Source organism: Lissotriton helveticus, chromosome 8, assembly GCF_964261635.1.
Source record: "Lissotriton helveticus chromosome 8, aLisHel1.1, whole genome shotgun sequence".
Taxonomy (NCBI): domain Eukaryota; kingdom Metazoa; phylum Chordata; class Amphibia; order Caudata; family Salamandridae; genus Lissotriton; species Lissotriton helveticus.
In genome coordinates, this window is record NC_136069.1 from 336,579,103 (window position 1) to 336,606,069 (window position 26,967).

The following is a 26,967-nucleotide window of genomic DNA, read 5'->3' on the forward strand; positions in this document are numbered from 1 at the left end:
GGAAGCTGTCTCCCCGGGCTGACACACACGACCTGTGCGTTGCACGCCTGCCTTCAAGCCCTCACTGCGAGGGCCAAGGCTCCTGTTTGGGTGGGCCAGGCTCATCTTTGGGTGGGCCGGGCCCACCCGGCCCACCCGCTAGAACCGGGCCTGCTGTGGAGGGCAGAGTAACAGCCTGCAGGGGGGTAGGCAGGGTGCAGAGGGATGCTGCAGCTTGGGCTCGGCGAGTACACGAGGTGCAGGCGGTAATAAGACACAGGCAGCCACTGTGCATGGTAAGATAAGACATCATGGTGTCCCGGTCCTTGTGCCTAACTGTACTGTGCATGCCCTGCGCAGGGGGCCAGTCTACAGCCAGCATGGGGGTTGGGGGTGCAAGGAGGTGTCATCACAGCCCGTGCGGTCCGGGGAGGGTGCCTGCCTGCAGGGTGTCTCGATGGGGTGCAGGGATGTCATGTCACAGCCAGCAGGGTGTATGGATCATGGATGGAGGGCAGGTAAGAACATCGTAATGTTCTGTGGCGGGTACAGGGTCTTTGGATGGATTGAAAGCGGCACAGCTTAATGTTCCAGGAGCTTGTTTGGGTGTGATACACCCTAGGAAGTAGTGTTCAGATTGTTATAGTGCTGACACGCTTGGCGGTTGAAGGGATCCTGGAACTGAAGAGTACAGTTGGATCAAGAGAGCTTTAGGGGTGCTTTGTAATTGACATCAGTTTTAGGGGCAAGACCGGAACGCATAGTACATACCCATGCTGTCTCTCGCTGCTACTTCACCCATCCTCCCTCGTGTCCACCACTCCTCCCCTTCCTAGTCATTGCTTGCTAATCCTTGTTATGCTTTCCTTTAGAATTCGAATATATTTTTTTGCCGTCTTATAACATGTTTTCAGTTGTGCAGTAATGTCAACCTGTTATGCTTTGGTTTAGAATGCAATGATTTTGTTTTTGCCGTCTTATAACATGTGTTCAGTTGTGCTGTTATAATGTCGCCCTGTTATGCTATGCTATACTATTTTGTATGCTGCTGTAATGTTATGTGCTATGATGGTGTGTCATTTGTTATAATGCTTTCTGATGCAGTTTATTAGAACTGGACTATTTGTTATATCTACTAATGTTACATTATCGCATGTTATATGTCAATTACTAGGGAACATATGTATTTTTATGTTGCCTCTTGGTTATTTACGCGAGTTTGAGCTATTGACATTGTAAATGACAATGCCATTTATGATCTGTTTTCAAAACCAACACAAACAAAAATGTTGTCATTTACAATGCCAATAGCTCTAACTTTTGCAAAGGCGAGTCCGTTGCATTGTAAATGCTTGTTGCTTATTGATGTCATGACCATAGCATTATATGAAAACATGCACTGCCCCAGAGCTACCCCTCTCTATTATTTTATTTAAAGCAGCAACCTCAATGCATCTTGTCTACTCCTAACTGCATTCCCTTAAGATAAATGAGGAGTAAATCTTTTCATATGCTTAAAAATTGTGTGTATATCAATAGTATGTGTTCCATGTCATATAGGAGCTAAGGTCGTAGAATATAATATCCTGTCCATGTACTGATGCCAAATAACGACCCACCCCTAGTAAATACCATCCTCAGACACAGAGTAATGGCAGTTTGGAACCAAAGGCATTGCTTAGTGAGGGCACGTGGTGTCCTTGTTTTGGTGACTGGTAATCAGCCACACACCCTGCTGTAACAACATTCATAAGGGGTGAATTCCATGGATCTTTTCCAGGGACTTTGATAGTAAGAAAACTGCTGTCCTTAAGAGTGTCCGTGGTTAAATTGTGCCAACATGAATGTCAAGCATGTGGGCCACTGTTTGAAGAAACTTCAGTAACGTTTAATCCTAAACTAGGCACGGAGGGAGACGTCCGGAAAAATCAGACTCCGAGCGGCTTTCAGCCAGTCAAGTGTTTGCCATGGGAACCCCGGTCTATAAACAAGGTGTTTTAGCTTAAACAAACATTCATCTGCATTGGAGTTTATAACCTGTCGTTTTAGGTTGCTGAAGTTAAAAAGAGGGTGCAGGATTAAAATGATGTGTGCCCCTATCAGGTGTTCTCTGGCTGTCCGATTTCTTCATTACTTCCATCGATCCCACAGAACAGACACAGAGCAAAAAGAAAGTGAGTAAGGTTTGTTACCGGCACAGCATTGGAAAAATACAGAAAAATTCAGTAAATCGTCGGAGTCCACAATACTCGAAGAAGTTGACTCTGATACGGTTTACCTGCTCCAGCTTCCCAAATTGTGATTGGGGTCAGTACAATAGTGTTCTAAAAGTATCAAATCAGAAGGCTGAGCAATAAGAAACCTGGTGCTTTTGAGATGTAGCACCACATACTGCATGCAGGACCATTGCTGAAAGAAATCTCAGGATCCAGTCTAGCACCTGGGGATATTCTAAAATCGCAGCTAGAAGTATCCATCAGAAACATCAGTTTCAACTGCTCAACAGTGAGTTTCAGCTGCCCCTGTCAAGAGCTGGGCTCTCTCTCCTTTCCGGAACACATCAGCAGCAAGAAATTAGTGCTCTTCAGTGAGTTATCAGTAAAAGTGGGTTACAGATGGGTAGATCATGTAAACTACACAAACATGTGTGAATCTTCTAATACGTTACTCATTAATATCAGTATGCAGCCGTTTCAAACATTAGAGATTAATGAATGCAAATTTTACCTTCCACAGTGAACTACCACAGCAACAAGGTCATACATTCTATCAGGATTGGTGGCATCTCCCGATGTGTTAAAAAGTCGAAGCTCCAATGGAAATACTACTCTATAAGAGAGCTTTGTGTATCGATGCAGTTGATCCATATACTTGAATCTTTTTAGATGAAGAGCTAGAATCATAGGCAGTTTTTTTACTTTCATCCTGGATGTAGAAAGAAAAATCACATATTAAAGGCAATATGACTTAGCTGCACTCCACTAAAGGTAAATGACAATGAAGTATGCATGTAAGTTGCATTCTGGCCACAAAAGATACCACTGGACAGGGGCAAACTTTCTGTCTGTCCACTGACATTATAACTGAAATGCAGGAAGTAAGTGATAGTGCAGAAACCTAGCCAGACACACATAAATATCAATAAATAACTGGGTGATTTAACTTCATGGGTGAATATTTTCAAACTACATTTAATATGGCTCACTATTACGAGCAAACTGTCTCCCAACGTACTCAACACCTGACCTGGAGAAGGAAGGCGGAGCTTCCTCTTATTCTGAAGTACACGAGACATCCTACTTAATGGCTGGAAAGGTTCGACTGGTATTGGGAGAGTTGCTGCAGGCCACTAAACCTCTCGGGTTTGTGCTTCTATATTGACTATAATATTTGCTCTGTTTAACTGAATTACGCTTTATAACAGTTTGAGGGCAGGCGGACTAGCCAGGCAAGCAGGCATTCTTACATAGGCTGCAATCTAGAGTTGGATGGTATGCCCATACAGCACCAAGAAAGTGCCAACAATGCATTCAATACAAGGGAATATAAATACCAGCAAGACCATAACGGCAGGGGAGATTTAAAATGGCATGGCAACAAATGTGGGAGTGTGGCAGAATGTCTTTATATACTTCTGTTTGTGCTGTGCCTCCTACAGGCCCTGTTCCATTAGTCCTTGAAGCAATGCAGTGTTGTTTGGAACTACTGCTCAGGGGATGACCAGCAGAGGTATGAATGAAAACTGCAAGCGTTACCTTGGATTTTGAAACAGAAGCCTACATACCCTATTTCAGGCTGATGCAGTTGTTTCCTGTTTATGCTATTAAACGCCCTGCTTTCATATCCCACTGCTTGGGGGACAGCTATGGGCTGCAGAATCAGAAATCAGGGGGCCACAACTTGAATTTTGCACAATTAGATACTAGGTGGGGGCAAAGTCATTCTAAGTGGATGACGGGAATAACATTGAGTTTCGTAATAATAAACATCTATTATTTGTCAACAACGCCAAAAGTCAGCATCGGGGTGGGCGTGCAGTCCACAAATAAAGGTTATGTTGTGTTAACAATATTTAGAAGATAATGATCAAGTATCAAATGCAGTGATGGCATCATTAAACATCTCAACTATTCTATGTGAAAGGTGCTCAAAAGTTGCTTGTGTTTTTATCATTTTATCATTTGATTAGTAAACTTTTCACACCTCTTTTTTTTCCAGAAACAAATAGCTTTAGCTATTTCCTATTGGCTCTCCTGTAATTCTTAATTAGCGTATTCAGCTATTTGCTTGATAAGTTGCAGCAACTCCAAAATGCAGCCGCACACGCGATGTGCAGGTTTCCCTAGAATGACCACATACTTTTACCAAGTAGGCAACAGCGATCATTCAAGGAACGCATAGAATTAAGTCACTCTGGTACACATTGGCACCTGGGCCCAAGGGTTTCCTTTCTTCCACGCTTTTAAAAATAGGAAGTAACGAGAGCACTGCAGTCCGCAAAAAATACGTCACACGTGTGTCAGGATTCAGGCGGAGTGGATGTATATTTTCATTTTCTGTGGCCGGGAATGCCTTTTTGCTGCCTATTGAGGATCTTGGAGTTCTGACTGTGTTGAAACGTAGGATCAAAACCCAGCTATGTGAGCAAGCATTTCACCTCGCTTACTTCTTGTAATACACTGCCCCTGTTTAATATCTTTGGTCAAGAAATGATGAGGTCATTCTCTTGAGTAAGTGCCCTTTATAAGAATCCATGGAGTAACACACTGCAAAAAAAAAAAAAAAAATACAAAACCAGAAAAAATATTCCTGGCTAAGGTAATAAAATTTTAAGCTCATGCGGAAGACAAAGAAGACTTGAGACTGAACACAGTGATACCGGCAATGTGATCAATAGCATAACCCCAGCTATCCGCAAATGCTTGCCATCTTACTACCAACTTCTAAAATTCCACTTATGGAGAGCAAATTTTGGATCTGCGGTATTGCTAGAGTAAAACATTTAGAAAGGTAATTAGGCGTCAGGCAAGCAGTGCTGCTTTCCATACAATGCATAGTGTTTTTTGTTTTTTTAATTCTTTTTATTGATTTTTAGAAACAAATAACGTACAACCATGGAATAATGGAGACGTATCAGTTACCAGTACATTACTGCACTCTTCATCCCGGTGTACAAGCGACAGAGAAAATATCATCATATACAGTACAGACAATAGGTTAGCAATACGATCGAGTACATGTGTCAAGCACCCCACCCGGAAAAGTCAATGCATGGTACCTCCGCAGTCATAGTAGTTCATTGGTATCAGTATCCTGCAAGAAAGACATTAAGTAATTCCAATAGTCTTTGGGCCTAGACCTGGCCGGTAATTCCTCCTCGTATGTCAGTAGACGATCCCTGCAGTGTGCCATGTCCTGTAGCCACTGTTTCGTGCTTGGTATTCTAGTACCCCCCCAACATTGAGACACTTGCCGTATGGCCAACAACAGAGCAATTGCACAAAACGTACGTTTCCCTGCTTTAACTGAAGAAAGAAGACCCAGCAGGCATACCTTTATGGAGCATACGACCTCTGCCCCTACCATTCTCTGTAGTAGGGCAGTAACCTTCTCCCAATATTCCTGAATTGTCCTACAGGACCAGGCCAGGTGGAGAAAGTCTGCCTCCTGCGCACCACACCTCTTACATCTGGTGTCGTCTCTTAGACCATATTTATGAAGCCGTACTGGGGTGTGGTACGTTTGATGTAGATATTTGAAATGAAGAATGCGCAAATTCCCATTTAGCGTGAGCAATCTAATCAGCGCACATGTGGTGTACCACTCCTTTTCAGAAAGTGGGTCTGGCAGGGACTCGTTCCAGCGTGTCCATGCCCTAGTGGAGGTGTATGGAATCTCGCTTTGTGCCGACTTGTAGAGGCGTGAAATTAGATGGGGAAGTGTTAGTGGTCGTTATGAGTAACTGTAGTGTTTCCAAGCAGGGTGGTTCTGTCGGGTAGTTCGGGTAAAGATCACTAATGGCTCTCTGTAACCTATAATAGGTGAAACGAAACAGTAGGGTTTGATTGCTGATATAATCCAAGTCGTCTATGTGCTTGAAAGTGCCCTCGCAGTATATATCCCCAAATGTGTCTATACCTGCCTGTTTAAGGAGATCCATACCTACTTTTTCAGTTGTCACTGAAATTTGAGGATGGTGTTGTAGAGGTAGCGCTGGAGCATAAAGCGGCGTTTTGTGTGCCAGACGGCTTAGTGATCTCCACGCGTGTGTGGTCGTATCAATCGTGTTGATATCTGCTGCGTGTAGTGGCGGACGTTTATGCGGAAGTATCGCTGTCAGCGGTATAGGAAGGGCGTCCCCCTCCTCAACCGCAGTATGCGTTAAGTATGGTATGGTGTGGTACCAGTAGGCCGTATATTGCGCTTGGGCACAGAGGTAATACAGATAAAAGTCGGGAACACAGAAACCTCCCTTGTCATAGGGTAGTGTCAACGTACGCAGATCTATGCGCGCTTGCTTGCCTGCCCATATAAGTTTCAGAACCAGTGTAGTGATGTTTTTGAAAACCGCCTTCGGGGGTGTGATCGGTATATTGTTAAATAAATACAGTAGTTTGGGAAGAACATTCATCTTCACTATGGCAATGCGATCCGCCAGCGATAATGGCATCCGTATCCACCTATCGATTTTCTCTCCTATCTTGTCCAATACTCTACCATAATTAGTACGGATAACCTCCTCGGGGTCTCTACTGTACCAGATTCCCAAATATCTAATGGACTCAGTTTGCCAATCAAGCGGAAAATTTGTGGCGTGCGGTGTAGTGGAGTCTGTTAGCGGGAGTATAGATGATTTGTCCCAATTAATCTGTAGACCTGAGTGTCTCCCAAATTTTATGTATTCCCGCAATAACGGATTTAAGTTTTGGTCAGGGTCCCTGATATATAAGAGCATGTCATCTGCATACATGGATATATGCAACGGTCGGCTCTGGAAATGCAGTGCTGAGTGATTGTGTGTCTGTCTAATGATGCACGCAAGGGACTCTAGTGCTAGCGCAAACAGCAAGGGTGATAGGGGGCATCCCTGCCGTGTGCCTCGTGCGATGCGGAAGGGATCAGAGATGTACCCTTTTACGCGCACTCTGGCTGTGGGATTAGTGTAGAGGAGCTTTATCCAGGCTATAAATCGTGGGGGAAACCCCATACGTTGGAGTATTGTGAACAAATAGCCCCACTCAATCGAATCAAAGGCTTTGGCGGCATCGAGCATGACTGCCACTGCCTTAGTGTTAGATGTTAGATAATGAGAGACCGCAAACAACGTTCTCGTATTATGAGAAGTGTCCCTTGTGGGTATGAACCCCGCCTGATCTGGCAGTATTAGTCGTGTCATCAGCGGCTGCAATCTCATTGCCAGAATCTTTGCCAGTATTTTGGAGTCTACGTTTAGTAGAGATAGGGGTCTGTAGGATTCACACAGCTCCGGATCTTTGTTGGGTTTCAGAAGCATTATAAGCAACGCTTCTCGCAGTGACGTGGGTAACGTGTCTGGTCAAAGGCATCGCCATACATGGCAACCAGATGTGGAGCCAGGATTTCGACGTAGGTCTTGTAGAATTCGCAGGTAAACCCGTCAGGGCCCGGTGCCTTACCATTGGGGAGGGTGTTAATGACTTCTGTCACCTCTCCTACCGTTATATGCAGTGATAGATATTCTCACTGATGGTCCGAGAGCCATGCTATGGCGATATCGTTAAGGTAACTGAGTGTTTCCTCTGGAGGCGGTGTCTGTTTAGATTCGTATAATGTGCTATAAGTGTCCACAAAACAGCGGAGTATGCCCCCTGGGTGTGTCAGTAGTGTACCATCAGCATCTCGTATTTGGGTAATAGTGTGTGGCCCCTTTCCCTCACAAATTTTTGATGCAAGTATCCTACCCGGCCTCCCACCTTCCCCGAATTGTTTGGCCAGTGGGCGCTTAGTGACATATTTTAGTTCATCCGCAGCATACTGCTGGTGTTCGGTGTATACATGTCTGAGGTCAGCTAGCAGAGTGGTATTCTGCGTACTCTCGTATTCCTGTTCAAGTGCTCTCATCTTAACTTCACATTTCGTTAGCTGTTCTCTGATGTCCCTCAGTATCCCAATTTTAGTACTCATACAGACCCCTCGCAGGGTTGCCTTGAAGGCTTCCCAGAGTGTGCTGGGACTGTCAACCGAACTTACGTTAAGCTGGAAGTATTCTTTAATAGCTGTAGCTATTGTATCTGCATAGAGAGGGTCTAGAAGTGCTTTAGCGTTAAATCTCCAGCTAAAAGGAGGTGGTATATAGTGTGGCATTCGTAACGTTAATATGATCGGGTTATGATCGGATATGGTCCTAGGTAGAGTTGTTGATGCAGTTGTCCATAGCAAAATGTTATCTGACCCCAACCAGTAGTCTATCCTGGACCAACTGTTGTGTGCCATATTAACATGGGTGGCGTTAGTCTCCACCGGATTTCTCACTCTCCAAATGTCCTTAAGGGACATACCTTCCATTATGTCCCATAGCTTCTCTCTTGCTCGTTTATGTGGTTCTGAGGAGGTATCGGAGCGATCCAGTGAATCATTCAACGCCACATTAAAATCTCCCCCCCATAGAATGTGCGTGTCAGTAAATTCCAGCAAATGAGTCCAGAGTCCCTGAAAGAAGTCAGGCGCATCTATATTTGGACCATAAACATTTACTAATGTCAGATGTTGCCCTCTTAACATTCCGGACACAATCACATATCGCCCACCAGGGTCCAGTATTGACCTGACTACTTTGAAGTTGACACACCTCCGTATTAATGTCATAACTCCCCTTGAGTAGGAGGAGTACGTGGCCGAGTGACATGATTCGGCCCATTTCGTTCCTACCTTTCTGCACATTGTCGGGGCGATATGGGTCTCTTGCAGAAATGCTATGTCTATATGATGTCTATCAAGACCTGCAAAAACTTGTCGGATCTTTTTAGGATTGGTGAAGCCACGTACATTCCAGGTCAATAGGCTCAAAGTGGCAATACTAGACGTACATATGTTCGTACAGATAATATAAATGCATAAATCTTCACAGCAATCTCAATTGACACATAATATGTTGAACGAAACACGAGTGTTCTCATACTCTGCTCTTGATGCACAACCTGGATTTCAGCAGTGCGTCTCAAATGCCCTGGTACTTTCATCTCAACTAAACCCCAACTTACCCCAATCCCACCCACTTCAACAACCCAATTTTGCTGAAGCCATATTCCCCGGTAAACTTTGTCAGAAACCATAACTTTGTGGGGATCTCCCATGTAGAGGTCCATCGGGGAGACACATATTCCACCCTGCTGTGAGTGTGGGGGGCGGATCAAATTTAGAAGCTTATATCATAGGTTGAAATTTAACAAACCAAATTGTTATTGTAGGGACATAAGAAGCTCGCTACCCTGTCCACATTAGATCAGTTCATCCCGCTTATGGAGATATACCCCACGCAGGTGTCATCCCTCTGCCCAGCAGTCTGCGTGGTTGCCAAGTCTACTCTGCATTCCAGATTGTAGCTATGTGCGAATCTCTATTTATGGTGCAGCTGACTTGGCGTGGGATCCGTAACAGCATAAAAACCCATGAGTGGCCCACAGAGGTATCGCCCAGGTGATTAATGTCAGTTTGGTGGCGATGGCGGAATGGCCAAGGACCCATTCGTCAGTCTATCTGTCCCACGATTAATAGTGACAGCCAATGAGTTCCATACCTGGGAAGTCGCATGATTCACAGTTTGAGTCTATCAGACCAACACCTTACCGTCATTCTGAATCTGGCTGTTTCTCCCTCCTGTTCACCCTTTTTCCCTTGGGCGCCACCTTTTTGATAAAGTCCATGGCAGCTTTGGGGGTCGTCAGGAAGGTTGTCTTTTCTTCCCACGTGACCTTCAGACGAGCTGGGTAGAGCATGGCGTAGGGTATTTGGAGTTCACGAAGCTTGGCCTTGGCGGTGTTGAATTCCCTCCTCGCTTGTTGTACTGCGATTGTGTAGTCTGGGTAGAATTCTAATTTGTTGCCTTGGAAGTTGATTTCGCCTTTCTCCCTCGCAAGCCGGAGGATAGTGTCTCGATCTCTGTAATTGAGAACACATGCAACAATGGGCCGCGGTGCTGCGCCTGTCGGAGGTTTTGGCGCCAAAGCTCGATGTGCTCTTTCAATAATGAAGATAGATGACATGGAGTCCGCACCAAATATATCCTTGCAAAGCTGCTCGATATATGTCTCCATGCGACCCGTGTTGGTCGTCTCTGGTAGGCCTGCGATGCGTATATTATTTCGGCGCGAACGAGCTTCTAACTCTTCCGCCTTTGTTTTGATGACCTCCAGGACTTTTTCCATGCCGGAGCACTCTTTGGTCGTGGAGTGAGATTCATCTTCTACCGCAGAAATGTGTTTCTCCGCTTCGTCCAGTCTCTTCCCCCCGTTTCTCCATCTTGGCCGCCATGCTGTCCATGCGTCCCGTCTAGCTTGCCATTAATATCTTGGAGGTTGGTTTTGATGGCTTTAAGAATACTCTCCATATTGCAGTCTTCCGAGTCTTCAGCGCCTGTGTCATCCTCAAGAGGTTCAGTCTGACCCTTCGGAGTCTTGCGCGCTTCAAAGTTGAGTTTAGATTGTTGTCTGTCCGGCTTACCCATAACTTTGGAGTGTGAGTCGATTTATACGACAGTGCTTGGGGTAGAATCCGCTGTTCCGTCCCCTCTGCAGGAGTCCGTGATGAGAGGTAGCCGAATCAGAAGCGAGGGTCGCCACGTAACGCCGTTAGGAAGTCGTGCTCTGGTATGGCCACCACGTTCACTGACAAAGGGTCTCGATCATGGATTCGGACAACGTGTGCTGCGTGAATTTAGTCGTCACGAAGCAGGGGCCTAGTCGTGATACGGGAGTCAGATTTGTGCGGCGATCTGGTCACCAACTGTACCATATCTTCAGGTATTACATCGCTGCTTCCTCCTACATCGGCCAGTGCACCACGTCTGCCAGCGCGTGTCCTGAAATAGATATCGGCTATTGTTGTAGCCCAGGAGATCTAGCAGGTGGTACGAGTGGTAAGCGCCTCAGCAGTCCGAGATAGCCACTGTGGACATCAATCACTAAAGCAGGCCGGTGCTTCACACCCACGCCGTCCCTCTGGGCCGCAACAGGGCAAAGTGCAGGGCCTGGACGTGACTAAGACTCCAAGGAGCCCGTTAGATAGATGTTCGTGTGTGCCACACCTCCGTTGTCAAACATTGGCTACCCGCACACCATACGCGCTCACAGAGCCAGCAACGCTTACGGCGGTTTATGATAGGGACTGGAGGCGTCCGGGCAGCCAGGAGCACTACGTTTCCGTGGTGCAACAGCGGTACTTCAGCGGCGGGGTGTTTGGCGCGAAACAGGTTCCGCCGGTCCGGCAAGTGTTTTGAGCAGGATAGGTAATTCACCGGGTCCTGATAGAAAGGATGGCGCAGTACGATCGCTGTCGGCGGTGATTGTGTACTCTGTCCATGCCTGGCACATGTAGAAACATTACGGATTACACTGGGATGATGGCCGCCGCCATCTTGTAGATACCATGTTTACATTGGCGCAGTGCACCAATACAATCTCCAGGGTCCTAGCAAAGTATCTATCGCCGTGTTACCATACATTCACACTGCGTTGCCAATGATAATAAAGAGTCTGTGCCGCAGTTTGTGTGATGTTGTACTCGCCGCATGAACCCTTCACTCCTGTTAGTGCTGTGTTGTGAGTGCCGCCATTTCGCGCCCCCGTCAGAAGCGTAACGGGTCTCACCACTACCTACAACGCTTCGTTCGATAGCTCGTGCGGGATTCACCGCATCCTTTCGCAGGTGCCAATGGCGAGCTTTACCTTCCTTGTATGCCGGTGACGGGTAGCGGCAGCTCAGTTGCGGCGCAGACGAGTGGCCGCCATGTTGCCTCAAGAGCTCCGCAAGTTCTCCGGAGCGGTTTTCACCTCAATTAGGCATCGTAACCAGGTACTTGGGCTGTTCCCGTTGTGCAGCGGTTCTTCACAGCCACCGCAAGATGATTTACGTATCCCGTCAGTTCATTTTTACAACCTAAAATGCCGGTGATGTGTCCGTCCGGCGGAGCTGCTCGTTCAAGCAGCCATCCCGCTGTGCGCCCCCTAGCACCTCATCCCATGCAATGCATAGTGTCATCATTAAGTCTGGGACATCACTAATAGCCACGACAAAGTCTCTGCTGGCTTAGAATGTGGTAAACTGATCTAGTTTGGACCCTATGACATTTCATCATCAGAGCCTGTGGAACATTAAGGTACATCATCAAACAATAGTAAACTCTTCAATATTCAATAGCTCGAAGTAAGTCATTCCTATGTCTGGTTCCGAATGAAGGACGCATCTTTCACAGACTTCACGGATGAAAATTTGCCAAAATTGAAGGTTTTGAAAGAAACAGACCTCAGGGTTGAGCATCAATCCGATGGAGTTAGAGTAGCTGCAGAAAATTGTGTAGTGATTACACTTGTGAATAAGATGCTAGAATTATAAGGCTCCAAACGTTCACTTCAAGCTGAAAAGGTTAAATGCTCTGTAAAAGGACAAACTAAAACTGTTAAACCCAAGAGATGAAAAACCCTTTCATATCTATATCAAAGTTAATGTCCACCAGGGTGAAGAATTGAGTCAAGTACTATGGCTTCAATAAAATTTATATATACTTTCTCTTTAGAGAAAATGGCAAATATACCTCCGTCTAATGTAGTTCCTTTAAGTTCTGTCTTACATGCAGCGCCGTTACCATCCATAATGAACACTGAATAGAGCTCTTGAATCAAGTCACAATTGGACCATGCCACAGAACAAAAGGAAAGGGAGTTGGCAATTTGTCCAGAGAGGGCCCTACATCTTCTGGAATTGTGGGCCAATGGTCTACTGCCTCCTATAGACAACTACGTCAACAGCATTATCAGGGTCATCTAATTGAATAGAGCTTTTTCAATGGATGATGACACATTGCCCCCCTCACGAGGATAGAACTACTTCTCAACAGCAGTCATTGACTATCGCTGGTTCTTGCCTTCTAACATTTGCAGCTGGCACAACTCTACATGCGGCTGCTCGAAAGTCATTCTATAAGGATCAACATTACATTTTATTATCATCTTAAGATGGGCCTGCCCGAGAAATCTAATATAAATCAACCTGGCAAGCCGTGGCATGCCAATATGATAAACAATAGGACTGTCATATCCACAACTTTTTTGATGTGTTAACCATTTTTTCTTAAACACCTGTAGCCCAAAGGGTGTCCTGGCTATAGAACAAACTTATTTATTACAAATCCAGGTATTTAAAGATTTCATAAGATCTTTTCAGCGTAGGGATGCCCCTCGGGGCAGCAGATGCGCTTTACAAACAATCACACTCATTTATTAGCTGTAGAGGCAGCATGTTCCTTTCCCCGCTTGTCCTTACATAACAAGAGCACCCTCCTAATCTCGTCTTTTTGTATTGGCGAACAATGAGTAGTGCTGTAGTGGAAAATCAAAGGGACCTGTTAAGACTATATCACACACTTTAGCTTGGCTACAGTCTGGTGCTTGCTTCATGAAATACACACAAAGGCCCTTAAAAGGGGTTTTGGGTTGCCTTCAGGCAGCTAATAGCACTCTGCCAAAATCCAAATGTGTCTATTTAACTCAGCATTGTACAGGTTTGCCAGCCGCTGTATCAGTAGTAGCCTGTACTGTTGACATTAAAGGGTCGATTGAATACACTGCACTGAAGTAGCCCAGCAGGGAATGAATAATAGCCTGAAGACTACTTTCTGGCTATGTAGCAGAGAAAAGCGCCATACCTTGATGAGCATCTTCGTAGAGAACAAGCACTGGCATTGCCGAGAGGTCTTACCTTTGGGACCTTATCAATGTTTAGTCATGCAGAAGATTATCCTGGTTTCTAGAACATCTACTGCTACTTAACAAGGAGTAGGCTAAAGGACCATACTTAATCAACACGCTGAATAAAATTAGTAATTTCCAGGCAAGTGCATCAGTACCCCGCAAAGGGGTATAAATGTTGCAATACAATAGTCAAGATAAGAAATAATAGTGGTACGCAGAATTTGATTCTCTCCCACACCTTCCTGTTATGTCTAAGCACAGCCACAAATCTGCCACAAAATAGTTGAATAGAAAATAACTCCTAACTTCCCAGGCAACAAAAAATTTCTTCTCAAAACGGCCACAATACGAAATACACCGTTTACCAACCACATAGAAGACCGCGGCAGCTTACAAGCCAACCCAGAAAGTGTTTGAGGTCTTTTTATTGGTAAAAATGAACTATACATAATACTATGATATAACATATTACCTCACGAAGTGTGGTGTGTTGCAGGAAAAACCAATGAGCACTTGTCAGACAACCTTGGATCCCGAATTTGAAAACCATTATTTTAGCAAAGCTGTATTATTAAACGTGACCTAATGCTGACATGCATTTTTGACATGCCTCTATGTTACGGTGAAAGTGTATTCTATACTTACAAGCGGCATCCGTGGACTGCAGACTAACATGCACGGAAAGTTGTAGAGATTAGTGGAAGCACTGAGCAAGAAATAAATCCTGACTTGAAAGTTACATTTGGCAGAATATAACTCAAGCTATACAATAAACGTTGCTAATCTCAATTATCTGCCAGCATGCTTCATAAATAAAGAAGTTCGGTTTACTTAACCATCTGAAAAGATGAAATTATCAATTTGTTGTGAAAACCATCTTAAAAGTTTCAACTTAGAGCTAAAATGTTTGTTAATGTCTGATTGAAGTAAGGATGGAATTGGGGAAGAGCTGTGATAAATTTGAGTTCAGACGGGATATTTAGTTGCCTATGCTTCAAAGACACGCACTGGCGCGCAGAAGAGTACATTCAGCAGTGAAAAAGGAGATATTTGCATGTATGTGGGTCAATAATTAATTCAGACATATCTTGTGGGACACAAAGTTTGTTAAAAGGAAGTGATCATAAGCTGATAACAATTTGCCGACTATAGATGGCATAATGAATATAGTTATTCCGTAGAGAATCACCTTGGAGAAAGCAATGCAAATGCAGACTTCTTATATTGCTTGGCAACAAAAATGTGCCAAATCAGAAAAGATGAATGACGTGAATACAAGAGTGAAGGCATAATGTATGAGGAAGAATAATAGTTACTTACCTGTAATCTGTGGTTCTCCAGTATTGGTGTCTTTCATAGATTCACATGCCTGAATCATTCCCCGTCGTCGGAGTAGGAGTCCCACGGTACATAAAAAAGCAGTAATATGCCATTTGTACATAGCAAATAACAGTTATACCAAACCAGGAAGTAAAGTAGCCCCAGCTACCATGGAAAAAACTTCCACATTAGTGACTATCCAAGTCATTATGTATAGACCAAACTGCAGCCAATCAGGCCACAGCTCCCACCAGAATACTCTCCCCAGAGACCCAGGCTCTCAGATTTTGTAGCACCGGAGTGTATCTGAGTATACATATATATATATATATATATATATATATTGATAGTCTGGGTGAGACTCTGAGGGGAGGTGGGTGGGTGCATGTGAATCTATGAAAGACACCAATACTGGAGAACCACAGATTACAGGTAAGTAACTATTGTTCTTCTCCAGTATTAGGGGTGTCTTTCATAGATTCACATGCCTGAATCCGAGTAGTTAGCAGTAATACAATATATCGCTCTTAGACGCTAAGCTAACAGTTTTCATGCATGAACATAATGTAATGCAACAACATATAAAAGCATCAAAAGAGCAAGAGGAGGTGGGAGAGATCATCAGAGGCTCACCTTATTGAAAAAGATTACGCAGGACTGCTCTCCCCACCGAGGCATCGGTATCACTTGAAGAATCCAGACAGTAATGCCTCGTGAATGTGTGCCTGCTGGACCATGTTGCCGCTCTGCAGATCTGCAGGGGAGGCACACCAGCAAACAAAGCAGTTGAAGAGGAGACTGCTCTCGTAGAATGAGCTCTAGGTAAGGTCTGTAAGGGTTTACCTGCTTGTTGATGGCAGAGCCCTATCGTTGAAGAGACCCACCTAGCGATAGTCTGTTTTGTCACTGCACAGCCTTGTCTCAGTCTGCCATGCGCTACAAATAGCTGATCCGTCTTCCTGATGGCAGCTGTCCTTGAAAGATAAAACTTAAGACATCTCCTAATGTCTAATGAGTGTAAAGTCCGCTCAGCTGGCGACTGCGGATTCGGAAAGAATGTCTTAAGTATCACTGGCTCATTTAAATGAAAATCCGATGGCACCTTGGGCATGTACTTCGGGTTGGTGCGCAGTATCACAGAGTCATTCGTGAATTGCAAGAAAGGTGGTTTAGACGTGAACGCTTGCATGTCACTCACTCTTCTGGCTGATGTTAACGCCAGCAGTAATGCGACCTTCCAAGTGATGAACTTTAGATCAACTTTATGGATTGGCTCAAAGGGATGGCGCATGAGCTGAGCTAGTACTATATTCAAATGCCAGGATGGAGGAGGTCTACGTATTGGTGGAAACATACGAAATAGACCTTTAAAGAATTGCTGGATTATTCTTGAGGAATATAGAGAATTCGTACCATCCTGACGGTATCGGGATATAGCCGCTAAAAACACTTTAAGTGTTGAGTGCGCCAAACCTGATTTAGCCAACTGCAAAAAGAAAGGTAAGATCTTTTCCGGTTCCGCATTCATGGGATGTAAATTCATAGTTTGGCACCAAACACAAAAACGCTTCCATTTAAGTTTGTAAGTTTTGTTCGTTGAAGGCGCTCTAGCATTGGCTAGGACTTCCTGACAGTCATGTGGAATGTTCAAGTGTGCAAACTCATGGTGTTGAGGAGCCAAGCCGATCATTTCAGAGAATGAGGGTCCAGATGATATACCCTGCCTTCTTGAATTGTCGGAAGATTTGGAATTTGAGGCAGCTGGACTGGTTCGCGTTCTGAGAGAAGAAGAAGCTGTGTGAACCAATATTGTCATGGCCACCGTTGAGCAATCAGAATTATTAGACACGGTTGTCTCCTCATTTTCTTGATGACCTTGGGAATTAATGGAATTGGCGGGAAGGCGTAGGCAAATATCCGCTCCCAATTCATTGACAGAGCATCCCCGCAAGATTCTTTGTGGGGAATCCAGCTCGCAAAGTGTGTACATTTCTTGTTCCGATATGTTGCGAAAAGATCCAGATCGGGGTTACCCCATCTCTGGAAGATCTGATCCAGCGCTGGTTGATGCAGTTCCCACTCGTGAGTGCTGCTCTTGGACCTGCTCAGGGAATCTGCCAGCACATTGGCTACTCCTGGAACATGCACCGCTGACAAGTTGATGTGGTGATTCAGAGCCCACTGCCAGATCTCTTGAGCCAGCTGGGACAACCGGGCTGATCTTGTGCCCCCCTGCTTGTTCAGGTAATGCATGCTCGTTGTGTTGTCTGTTCGAATCAACACTGTTGAGCCTTCCAGAATCGCCTGAAAAGATTTCATGGCGAGGAAAATGGCCCTTAATTCCAATAAATTGATGTGCCATTTCTTTTGTTGTCTGTCCCATTTGCCACTGATCGTCATCCCTTGAAGGTGAGCGCCCCAACCTTCTAGCGAGGCATCCGTGGTTACGATGAATCTGGGGATTTCTGCGAGGAAAGCACAACCCACCTGCAGGTTGTGTTTCTGACTCCACCACAGGATTGCATTCTTCATTCGAGGTGTTAATGTGATGATATCCTCGAAGGAACCTGATACCTGCACCCATTGGTGACTGAGTTCCTCTTGCAAGGGTCTCATTCTCAGACGACAGTTTGGAGTGAGAGGGATGCACGATGAGATCATCCCTAGGAAAGATTTGAATTTTCGAACAGAAATGCACTCTTTTCTGAGGAGTGTAGTCGCCATCTTTTGAATCTTCTCCTGTCTTTCGCTTGAAATGAAGACCTGTGCGAGCTTGGAATCCAGCGTTGCTCCTAGGAAAGACTTCCTTTGTGATGGTACCAGATCTGATTTTTCGAAGTTCACTGAGAAACCCAGGCTTTGAAGCAGGCAAAGGCATTTCTGGACATGTCTGCTTGTTGTGGCGTAGGAATTGGCCTTGATAAGGCAGTCGTCCAGATATGGGTATATCTGAATACCCTGTAATCGTAAGTGGGCCGCTACAGGTGCTAACATCTTTGTGAATACCCTTGGGGCTGAACGTAGTCCAAAGGGAAGCACCTTGAATTGGAAATCCCTGCCAGCCACTCTGAACCTTAGGAACTTCCTGTGTCTGGGGAAAATGGGTACGTGGAAGTAAGCATCCTGAAGGTCGAGTGTTGCCATGTGGTCCCCTTCTGTCAGAAACTGGAGGATCTCTTGGAGTGTCCACATTCTTGTTGAGGGCACGCAAATCGAGGATGGGGCGCCATTCCCCCGATTTTTTGCGTATCAAGAAAAAACGAGAGTAAAAACCTTTTCCTCTCTGATGTTGAGGTTACTCTCTCGATTGCCCCCTTTCGAATCATTGTATTGATTTGGATGAACAGCTCTTTGAGATGTGCTGGGGGCGGTCCCTTTGGGGGTGAATTTGGAGGGTTTTTTACAAATTCCAATATGTGGCCCTTGGAAACCACATCCAGGACCCATCTGTCTGTGGTAATATTTGACCATTTTGAGCAATGTAGGGATATTCTTCCTCCAATTTGTTTCTGGCTGGGACAAAGTGGTGGCAGGATGTGGTTCTCACTTTTTGTTAGTGTTGTCTCTGCCCCGATATGTTGTTTTCCCTCGGGGCTGTGAATAATTATTTCTTCTCTGGCCATAAGGTTGTTGCTTATATGGCTGGTACCTCTGGACATTTTGGTTGTTCGTATATGAACGTTGCTGGTAAGGGGGGCGTGGCTTGGGCGCCAATGGCGGAGGTCGCCTAGGAGCTCGGCTCTGCGGTCGAGCCTTTATTAATCCTGTCACCGGGGACTTGCTGGGGGCCCCGACCCCACACAGACATCCCCCACACCTTGTGGACCTCCCTAGCCTGGCCGTGGGTCTGCGGCGGCCTCTGGGACGCGGGGAAGCCGTGGTGGAGGAGCCGAGCGGCGCGAGCTAAGATGGCGCCTGCTCCGCTCTGACCGCGGCGGAAGCGGCCGGGGGCCCGGGGACGCCGGAGATCGGGCGAACAGGGCGATCCTTCCCTGGGACGCGAACATCGCGGGATCTCCCCCTGACGGCCCCGGAGGCGATCGCGAACGCCCGGCGACCACTGAGGTGAGCCCTGGGGCTCTGCCGCGAAGAGCTGTGAGTAAGTGCCGGCGGGGGAGGGGCGGCCCGGCCTGCCCGCGGTCGGGAGCGGAGCGGAGGCGGGGAGTTGCGAGGAGGGTCCTGGCCCGCGAACTGGCCGGACAAGCGGACCGCACCGCAACACTGAGGAGGAGCCGGAGGCCGCCCGTATCGCTCCCTGCTGGGCAAACACTGAGTGGTGCGGCGTGGCGCAGATCGGTGGCACTTCAGCTGGGGGGGCCGAGGGGCAGGAGAGCACCTGGTGCAGGACCGAAGGAGAGGACGCCCCGGATCCGTGCTCTGGGGGCACTGTGGCGGGACTGAGAGCAGGGGCAGTGGAAGGGCCCTCTCCTCGACGGCGGAGGCTGGGATAGCCCTTGACCTTCGCTGTTGCCCCGCACCACAGGGTTGAACACCGGAGTGGGACTACTGTTGCGACTAGCGGAGGGGGCTCCTCGGCCACACTTAAGGAGCCCGAGCTGTGCCTTCTGAACGGGAGCCCGGATAATGCGCTGCAGTCCTGGAACGGATGGAGTGCGCTCGGCTTCTCGAGCACTATCGGCGCCTCGTCAGGACGTCCCCTGCCTCCCCAACATTGACATTGCACCCACAAGTGGACAACCATTGCCCTCGTTAGGAACGGTCCTTCCGCCCAAAACGAGCCAACCAGTGGGCACCCGCCTTGACCACCTTGAGGCCCACTCGTCTAGAACCCGGCTGTTGACCGCGAGGGAGGTGCTTTGAGGACTTTAGTGGTCACGCCGTGCAGACTGCACTACCCCCCGTTTCTGAGGAGACCCTCCAGTGGCCTATCCACGACATGGGAAAGCCGAAGGGCCCCAAAGGGGGTGCCCAGACCGCCTCTGACATAGAACCACCCGACGCGGAAGAGCGAGTGCACCAGGAAGAACCGAGTAATCCGCCAATTCAGGAGCATCTAGACCAAATCCTACGGGCGATCACTGAGACCAGATCGGCCCTCCGAGAGGATATAGCCCAAGTAGCGACGGGCTTGGGCCTACTTAGAGCTGACCATGGTAAGCTCTCGGATAGGGTAAAGGAAGTAGAGGGTTCGGTGCGCCACCTAGAACCGGCGCAGAAAGCACTGGATGCCACGATGAAAGACGCCCTGTCCAGAATAGAAGCCCTGGAGAAACGAGCGGAGGATGCGGAAGGACGCAACAGGAGAAATAACATTCGGATAGTGGGCCTTCCGGAGAAAATTGAGGGAGAGGACATGGTGACGTTCCTGGAGAATTGGCTGCGGACGACGGTGGCGCCGGACGGGCTGTCACCCTTCTATACGTTGGAACGGGCACACAGGGTGCCGACTAAGCCGCCGTTGCAGGGTCGCCCCCCCAGACCGGTAGTGGCGCGGTTGCTTCATTTCCGCGACAGGGACCTGCTGCTGCAGGCGGCCAGGAACGGTGGACCCTATCAGGTGGACAATAGCTGTGTGAACATTTTCCCGGACTACACCTACGAGACGCAGAGACGCCGGTCCTCCTTCCTGGCGGTGAAACGAGAACTGCGTGCTGAGGGCATCCAATACTCCTTGCTATTTCCGGCACGACTCTGCATCATAATCGACGACTCCACCAAGTTCTTTGACACCCCGGACGAGGCGTGCAGCTGGCTTGAATTGTACAGAGCTGGCAAGGATGGTTTTGAGGCCTCTTCTCAAGCATCATTGGGAGACAGTCTGCTGCGGAGATCTAAGAGATTCAGACATCGCAGGGGCAAGACCACTCGCCCATCTACGGTGGAGACAGAGGCGGAGAGACGTGGAGTGTTGGAAATGGTCTCTTCCATATCTGGCCCTCAGGGAGACCTGGGGACAGCACAATCAGAGCCTGGTGAAAGCGGGGGGCGCTCGGACACAGAGGGCTCGGAAGTTGATAGCCTGAAACTCCCGGCTGTCACCCCGGAAACGGCAGAGGGCCGGATTGGTGTCAGTATAACGCGTTGTATTACAACGCATTCCGTTACAACGCAGATTTTACAACGCGGGATCCATTACAACGGATGTCATTACAATGCATGGCATTACATCGCAGATGCTATTACAACGCATGGCATTACATCGTAATTATAGGTAAGTTGACTTTTTTTTAAAAATGTTATTTAGTTTATTGTAATTAATTTTTTTTAAATAATTTAATTAAAAGACATTTAAAAATTGTCATTAATTTAATTTAATAAAATAATATCTATTTAATAAATGTAAATATAATAAAAATTGTAATTAATTTAATTTAATTAAAAAAAGTAATTAGTTTAATGTACATATTTTTTATAATGAAATTAAATTAAATTAATAATATTAATTTATTTAATTTAATTAATGTAATTAAAAAATGTAATTATTGTAAAATAATTAATTTAATTTATTAAATATATTTCAATTAATTTTAAAATGGTAAATATAATTTAATTATCCCTAAACCCAAACCCTGCCCTAAAACCTAAAAACACCCCTGTACCCCAAAACCCAAACCCTGCCCTAAAACCTAAAAACACCCCTGTACCCCAAAACCCAAACCCTGCCCTAAAACCTAAAAACACCCCTGTACCCCAAAACCCAAACCCTGCCCTAAAACCTAAAAACACCCCTGTATCCCAAAACCCAAACCCTTCCCTAAAACCTAAAAACACCCCTGTACCCCAAAACCCAAACCCTACCCTAAAACCTAAAAACACCCCTGTACCCCAAAACCCAAACCCTACCCTAAAACCTAAAAACACCCCTGTACCCCAAAACCCAAACCCTGCCCTAAAACCTAAAAACACCCCTGTACCCCAAAACCCAAACCCTACCCTAAAACCTAAAAACACCCCTGTACCCCAAAACCCAAACCCTGCCCTAAAACCTAAAAACACCCCTGTACCCCAAAACCCAAACCCTGCCCTAAAACCTAAAAACACCCCTGTACCCCAAAACCCAAACCCTACCCTAAAACCTAAAAACACCCCTGTACCCCAAAACCCAAACCCTACCCTAAAACCTAAAAACACCCCTGTACCCCAAAACCCATACCCTGCCCTAAAACCTATAAATACCCAAACACCCCAAAACATATACCTCAGTACCCCAAAACATATACTCCTATACTCATACTTATTTAAAAAATCACTTAAATTAATATATTTAATTTATAATATTTAAAAACTAAAATAAATATTTTTTTTTATAATTAATAATAATTAAATCAATTAAATAATATTAAATGAAATAAAAAAAAATTAAATACTTACCAATACTTACGATGTAATAGTATGCGTTGTAATAGCATCTGCGATGTAATGCCATGCATTGTAATGACATCCGTTGTAATGGATCCCGCGTTGTAAAATCTGCGTTGTAACGGAATGCTACGTAAAAGTTGCGTTGTAGGTGTAACGCACCCAGAGGGCCTGCTGGATGAACAATGAAACTGCTGGGTGAGCCGGTTCTACTTGTGGGGACAGGAGACGGGAGGTGGGGGGGCAATTGCATGAGGGGGGGGATGAGACTCGACTGGGGAACTGCTGATTTACTGATTGAGTGTGGGGATTCCTTATATGGTCCCGGAGGTCATGGGGCTCGACCGCGCGATAGCTTGCAGTGAGGTGACCCCACATTGTTGCTCGGCCCCCCACATCGCCCTTAAGGCATACCTGCGGTGGCTACCGCTGGGTTAGTTGAGGAGGGATTTACTGAGGGTACAGTTTGGATGGGGACTAGATGGTACTATTTGGAACCTGTTCTGGGGGGGAGGGCGAGGGATTCTTGTTTGGAAGTTAATTCATTGTTGTTGAAGGGGGAACTCGTCATTGGTGGGGGAGTGGCTGGGTACTTACCTGTGCCTGTTCTGCACTTAGAGAGACTGGAACGCGAAGTATGGGATAATGGCTGATATCTCAACTCTAAAATGCATCACCTGGAATGTGAGGGGTCTGCACACTATGACCAGGCGACATAAGGTTCATGCTTATCTAGTGCGCAGGGGAATACAGATTGCGCTCCTACAGGAGACGCATCTCACCAAGTCAGAGGGGCTAGCGCTGCAGCGCAGGTGGCGAGGTCAGGTATATAACACCACATACTCAGCTTACGCGAGGGGTGCGCTGATATGGATAAAGGCGGGAGTGCCCTTCCAGGTACATAGTCACACTATAGATCCAGAAGGGAGATTTGTGGCAGTTGCAGGGAGACTAGGGGGTCGGGAAGTGAACATTTGCTGCATTTATGCGCCTAATACAGACCAACTCGCCTTTCTGACTGGACTGTCGGGTTCATTGGCCCGCTACTTATCGGGGCCCATCCTACTGGGGGGCGATTTTAACTCGGTGACCGACGTTACTCTGGATAGGTCCCATCCTCCCCTCCCGGACTCCCCGACTTATCGGGTGGCCAGAGGCAGGATGGACTGGCAGGCCAAATGGGGTCTGGTGGATATTTGGCGAGCGCAACACCCGCACGCCCGAGACTACTCCCATTTCTCCGGCATGCACGAGCTACATGTGCGACTAGATGGTCTGCTGGGTTCAAGAGAGGTGGTATCTTCGATCTTGCGGTCTGAGTACTTGACGAGAACCATCTCAGACCACAATCCGCTACTGGTCGATCTCCGTTGGCTCCGGGGCACCCCTTGCGTACCAACCTGGAAGTTACGACCGGAACTCCTGGAAGACCAGGTGTTCCGTAGTGACTTGGAGAACAAGATTGCGGGATACTTTGAGTCGAACGAGGGCACGACCGCAGAGAGGGCCACGGAATGGGACGCCTTTAAAGTGGTTGTTAGGGGCTATTGCATAACACAGAAGGTTGGAGTGCGTCGTATACTCCTGGAGGACCTAGCGAAAGCTGATCGAGCCCTCCGCGACCTGGAAGTCACCCGCCCTGGCCGTCCGGAACTCCATCAGCAGGTCCTAGCGGCAAAAGAAGCTGTAGACGTGGAAGTTGAGCGACTGCGAAGCTATGACTATAAAACGTACCTGACTAGGTCGCTAGCTGAGGGCGACAAATCGAGTACGCTGATGGCTTGGCTCGCCAATCCGGCTAGACGTACCTCGCCGATTGTGTCCATGCAGACTGCGGAAGGCAGCGCGGTATATACTCAACCCGAAATACTTAACTGCTTCTGGAATTACTATGAACGGCTCTATAGTAGCCGTTTGGCCCAAGATGTCACTCCGACGGATACCTTCCCGAGAGACCTCCCGATCCCCACTCTGGAACCGGAGCAGGCGAAAGCCCTGGGGCGGGACGTGGAGATTGGGGAGATCAGACGTGCCATAAAAAACATGGCGCGCAATAAAACTCCGGGCCTGGATGGCCTCCCCATCGAGTTTTATGCTGTATACATAGAGCTCCTGGCCCCCAAACTCCTAAAGGTTTACAAGGAAGCGGGGACTCTGGGGAGATTACCGGGCACGATGAGAGAGGCCCTGGTGATACCTTTACTTAAACCTGGCCGCGGGGGTGGGGAGCCGGCGTCTTATAGACCGCTCTCGATGCTCACGGTCGATTATAAGATTTTGAGCAGCATACTGGCCTCACGACTGTTGGAACACATGAGCTCCTTGGTGCATGCGGACCAGGCGGGCTTCATCCCCGGACGTAATACCACGATGAACATCCGGCGCTTGTTTCGACTGTTGGACGGAGATCACACCTATGCCTCAGACCCTATGGTTCTCTTGATAGATCTAGAAAAAGCCTTCGACAGCTTAGAATGGGTTTATCTACACAGGGTCCTAGAGCGGTTTGGCTTGGGCGAAGGATTCCTGAGATGGACCAAGGTATTATATTCCTCGGCGGTGGCTAGGGTGAAATCGGGTCCGCTGATTTCTCAACGTTACCCTGTGGAGAGAGGCACGAGGCAAGGCTGCTCCCTATCTCCATTGCTATTCGCCCTGGCAGTGGAACCACTGGCGATATCTATCCGTACTGGGGCCCATTACAGGGGGTTGCAGTCTCCGACGGGCCACCAGTATATTTCCCTGTACGCGGATGATCTGTTGCTGTTCCTAGAGGACGCTGGGCCGGCCCTGGCTGGAGCGGACTTAGCGCTCACGGCCTTTGGTGCGGTGTCGGGCCTCCGAGTAAACTGGGCAAAGACCTGCCTGTTCCCGATCCGAAGCGATAGTCCCGCACCGGACATTCGCAGGGAGATCCGATGGGAGCCGGTTTGCTTTAAGTACTTAGGGGTGCACGTTTACCATCGCCCTGCTGACACACTTGAAGGTAACGTCTCCAGGGGTATCCGAGCGCTTAAGGGTAGCATGGCCTTTTGGTCCACCCTACCCCTCTCAGTTACGGGAAGGATTGCGCTATTGAAGATGGTCGCACTGCCCCGCCTATTGTACTATTTCAGGACGCTGCCGATCTGGATCCCTAGATCTCATTTTCAGGGCCTGGAGTCCATGATAGTGACGTTCCTATGGGGCGTGGGTCGCCGCAGAGTGGCGCTCAGAACCTTGCAGAGACCTAAGGCGGAAGGGGGGTTGGCAGCGCCTGACTTTGAGAAGTATTATTTGGCTGCACAGCTGCAGACCTACACCCAGGAGATGGCGTGTGAGTTTCGGGGTCCGGAGGAGATCCGGGGTACTGGCATCCCCAGACACGTCTTGGCATATATTGCGTTACAACATAAACTCGATCTGAGAGACCTCACTCTGGAGGAACGCACCATACGCTTGTGTTGGAACAGAACGCATCGTACACTGGGAAGCCCGAGACCTTATGCCCCGGAGATCCCGCTGGGAGTGCTCACTGCTCTACCCCACGGTGGAGACTGGTCACGACTAGGTGACTGGGAAGAGATGGGCATACAGACCGTGGGTGATCTTTACGAGGGCGGGACGTTGATGCCCTTCCGGGCGCTTCTGGACCGCTATGATGTCCCTAGAGGCGATTTTCTGCTCCATGCAGCGGTCACAAGAGCACTCCAAGCACATTGGAAGATGGGCCAGGAGGAACCGCTAGTATCGAAGGCGTGCCAATACGTCATGATGTCTGCGGGAACGGTAAAAGCAGTCTCATGCTTATATTCCAGAATGGTGGAGGATAGGCTGACCCCCTTGACGAATCTCAAGTCCAGATGGGAAGTGGACATAGGGAAGGAAATCCCAGAGGCCACGTGGGCCCAGCTGGTGCAGCGGGCCTGGAGGGGCACGCGTCATGCCCGTTTCCAACTGGTCCACTTCTACATTCTACATTGCGCCTATTTGACACCGGTGAAACTGCAGAAATACTTCGATCTAGAGACGGCGGCCTGCCCTAGATGCAGGACGGACGGAGCGGACCTACTACACATGCTGTGGTCCTGCTCTATTCTGACTTCCTACTGGTTGTTTGTGGGAGAAACACTAGCTGAAGTGACGGGCAGATCCTTGCAGATAGATGCCGCTGTAGTGATCCTACATTGGTTCCCGCATACCCCCAAACAGAAGATTACTAATAAGTTTATAGATTTAGGGCTGCTTCTGGCCAAACGAGAAATAACCAGACACTGGAAGGCGCGAGTTGGTCCTACAGGAGATAAGTGGCGTAATGAACTTCTCAAGTGGGCGGGGAGTGAAAGCACATTGCGATACCAACAGGCGAGGAGGCGACGAGATGAGAAAGCACTAGAGACGGCGCAGGCTTGGGAGACGTTGGTGC

At 47.5% G+C, this 26,967-nt stretch overlaps 1 protein-coding gene across 1 annotated transcript in view; it reads right to left on the minus strand.

Moving 5' to 3' along the window:
- The window catches only part of USP12 (ubiquitin specific peptidase 12), a 401,704-nt gene that overhangs the window by 29,641 nt on the left and 345,096 nt on the right, over positions 1 to 26,967 (minus strand). The window contains exon 7 of the mRNA XM_078657114.1: positions 2,707 to 2,904. Coding sequence (XP_078513240.1) covers positions 2,707 to 2,904 — 198 coding nt within the window. The remainder of the gene's footprint in view (positions 1 to 2,706; positions 2,905 to 26,967) is intronic.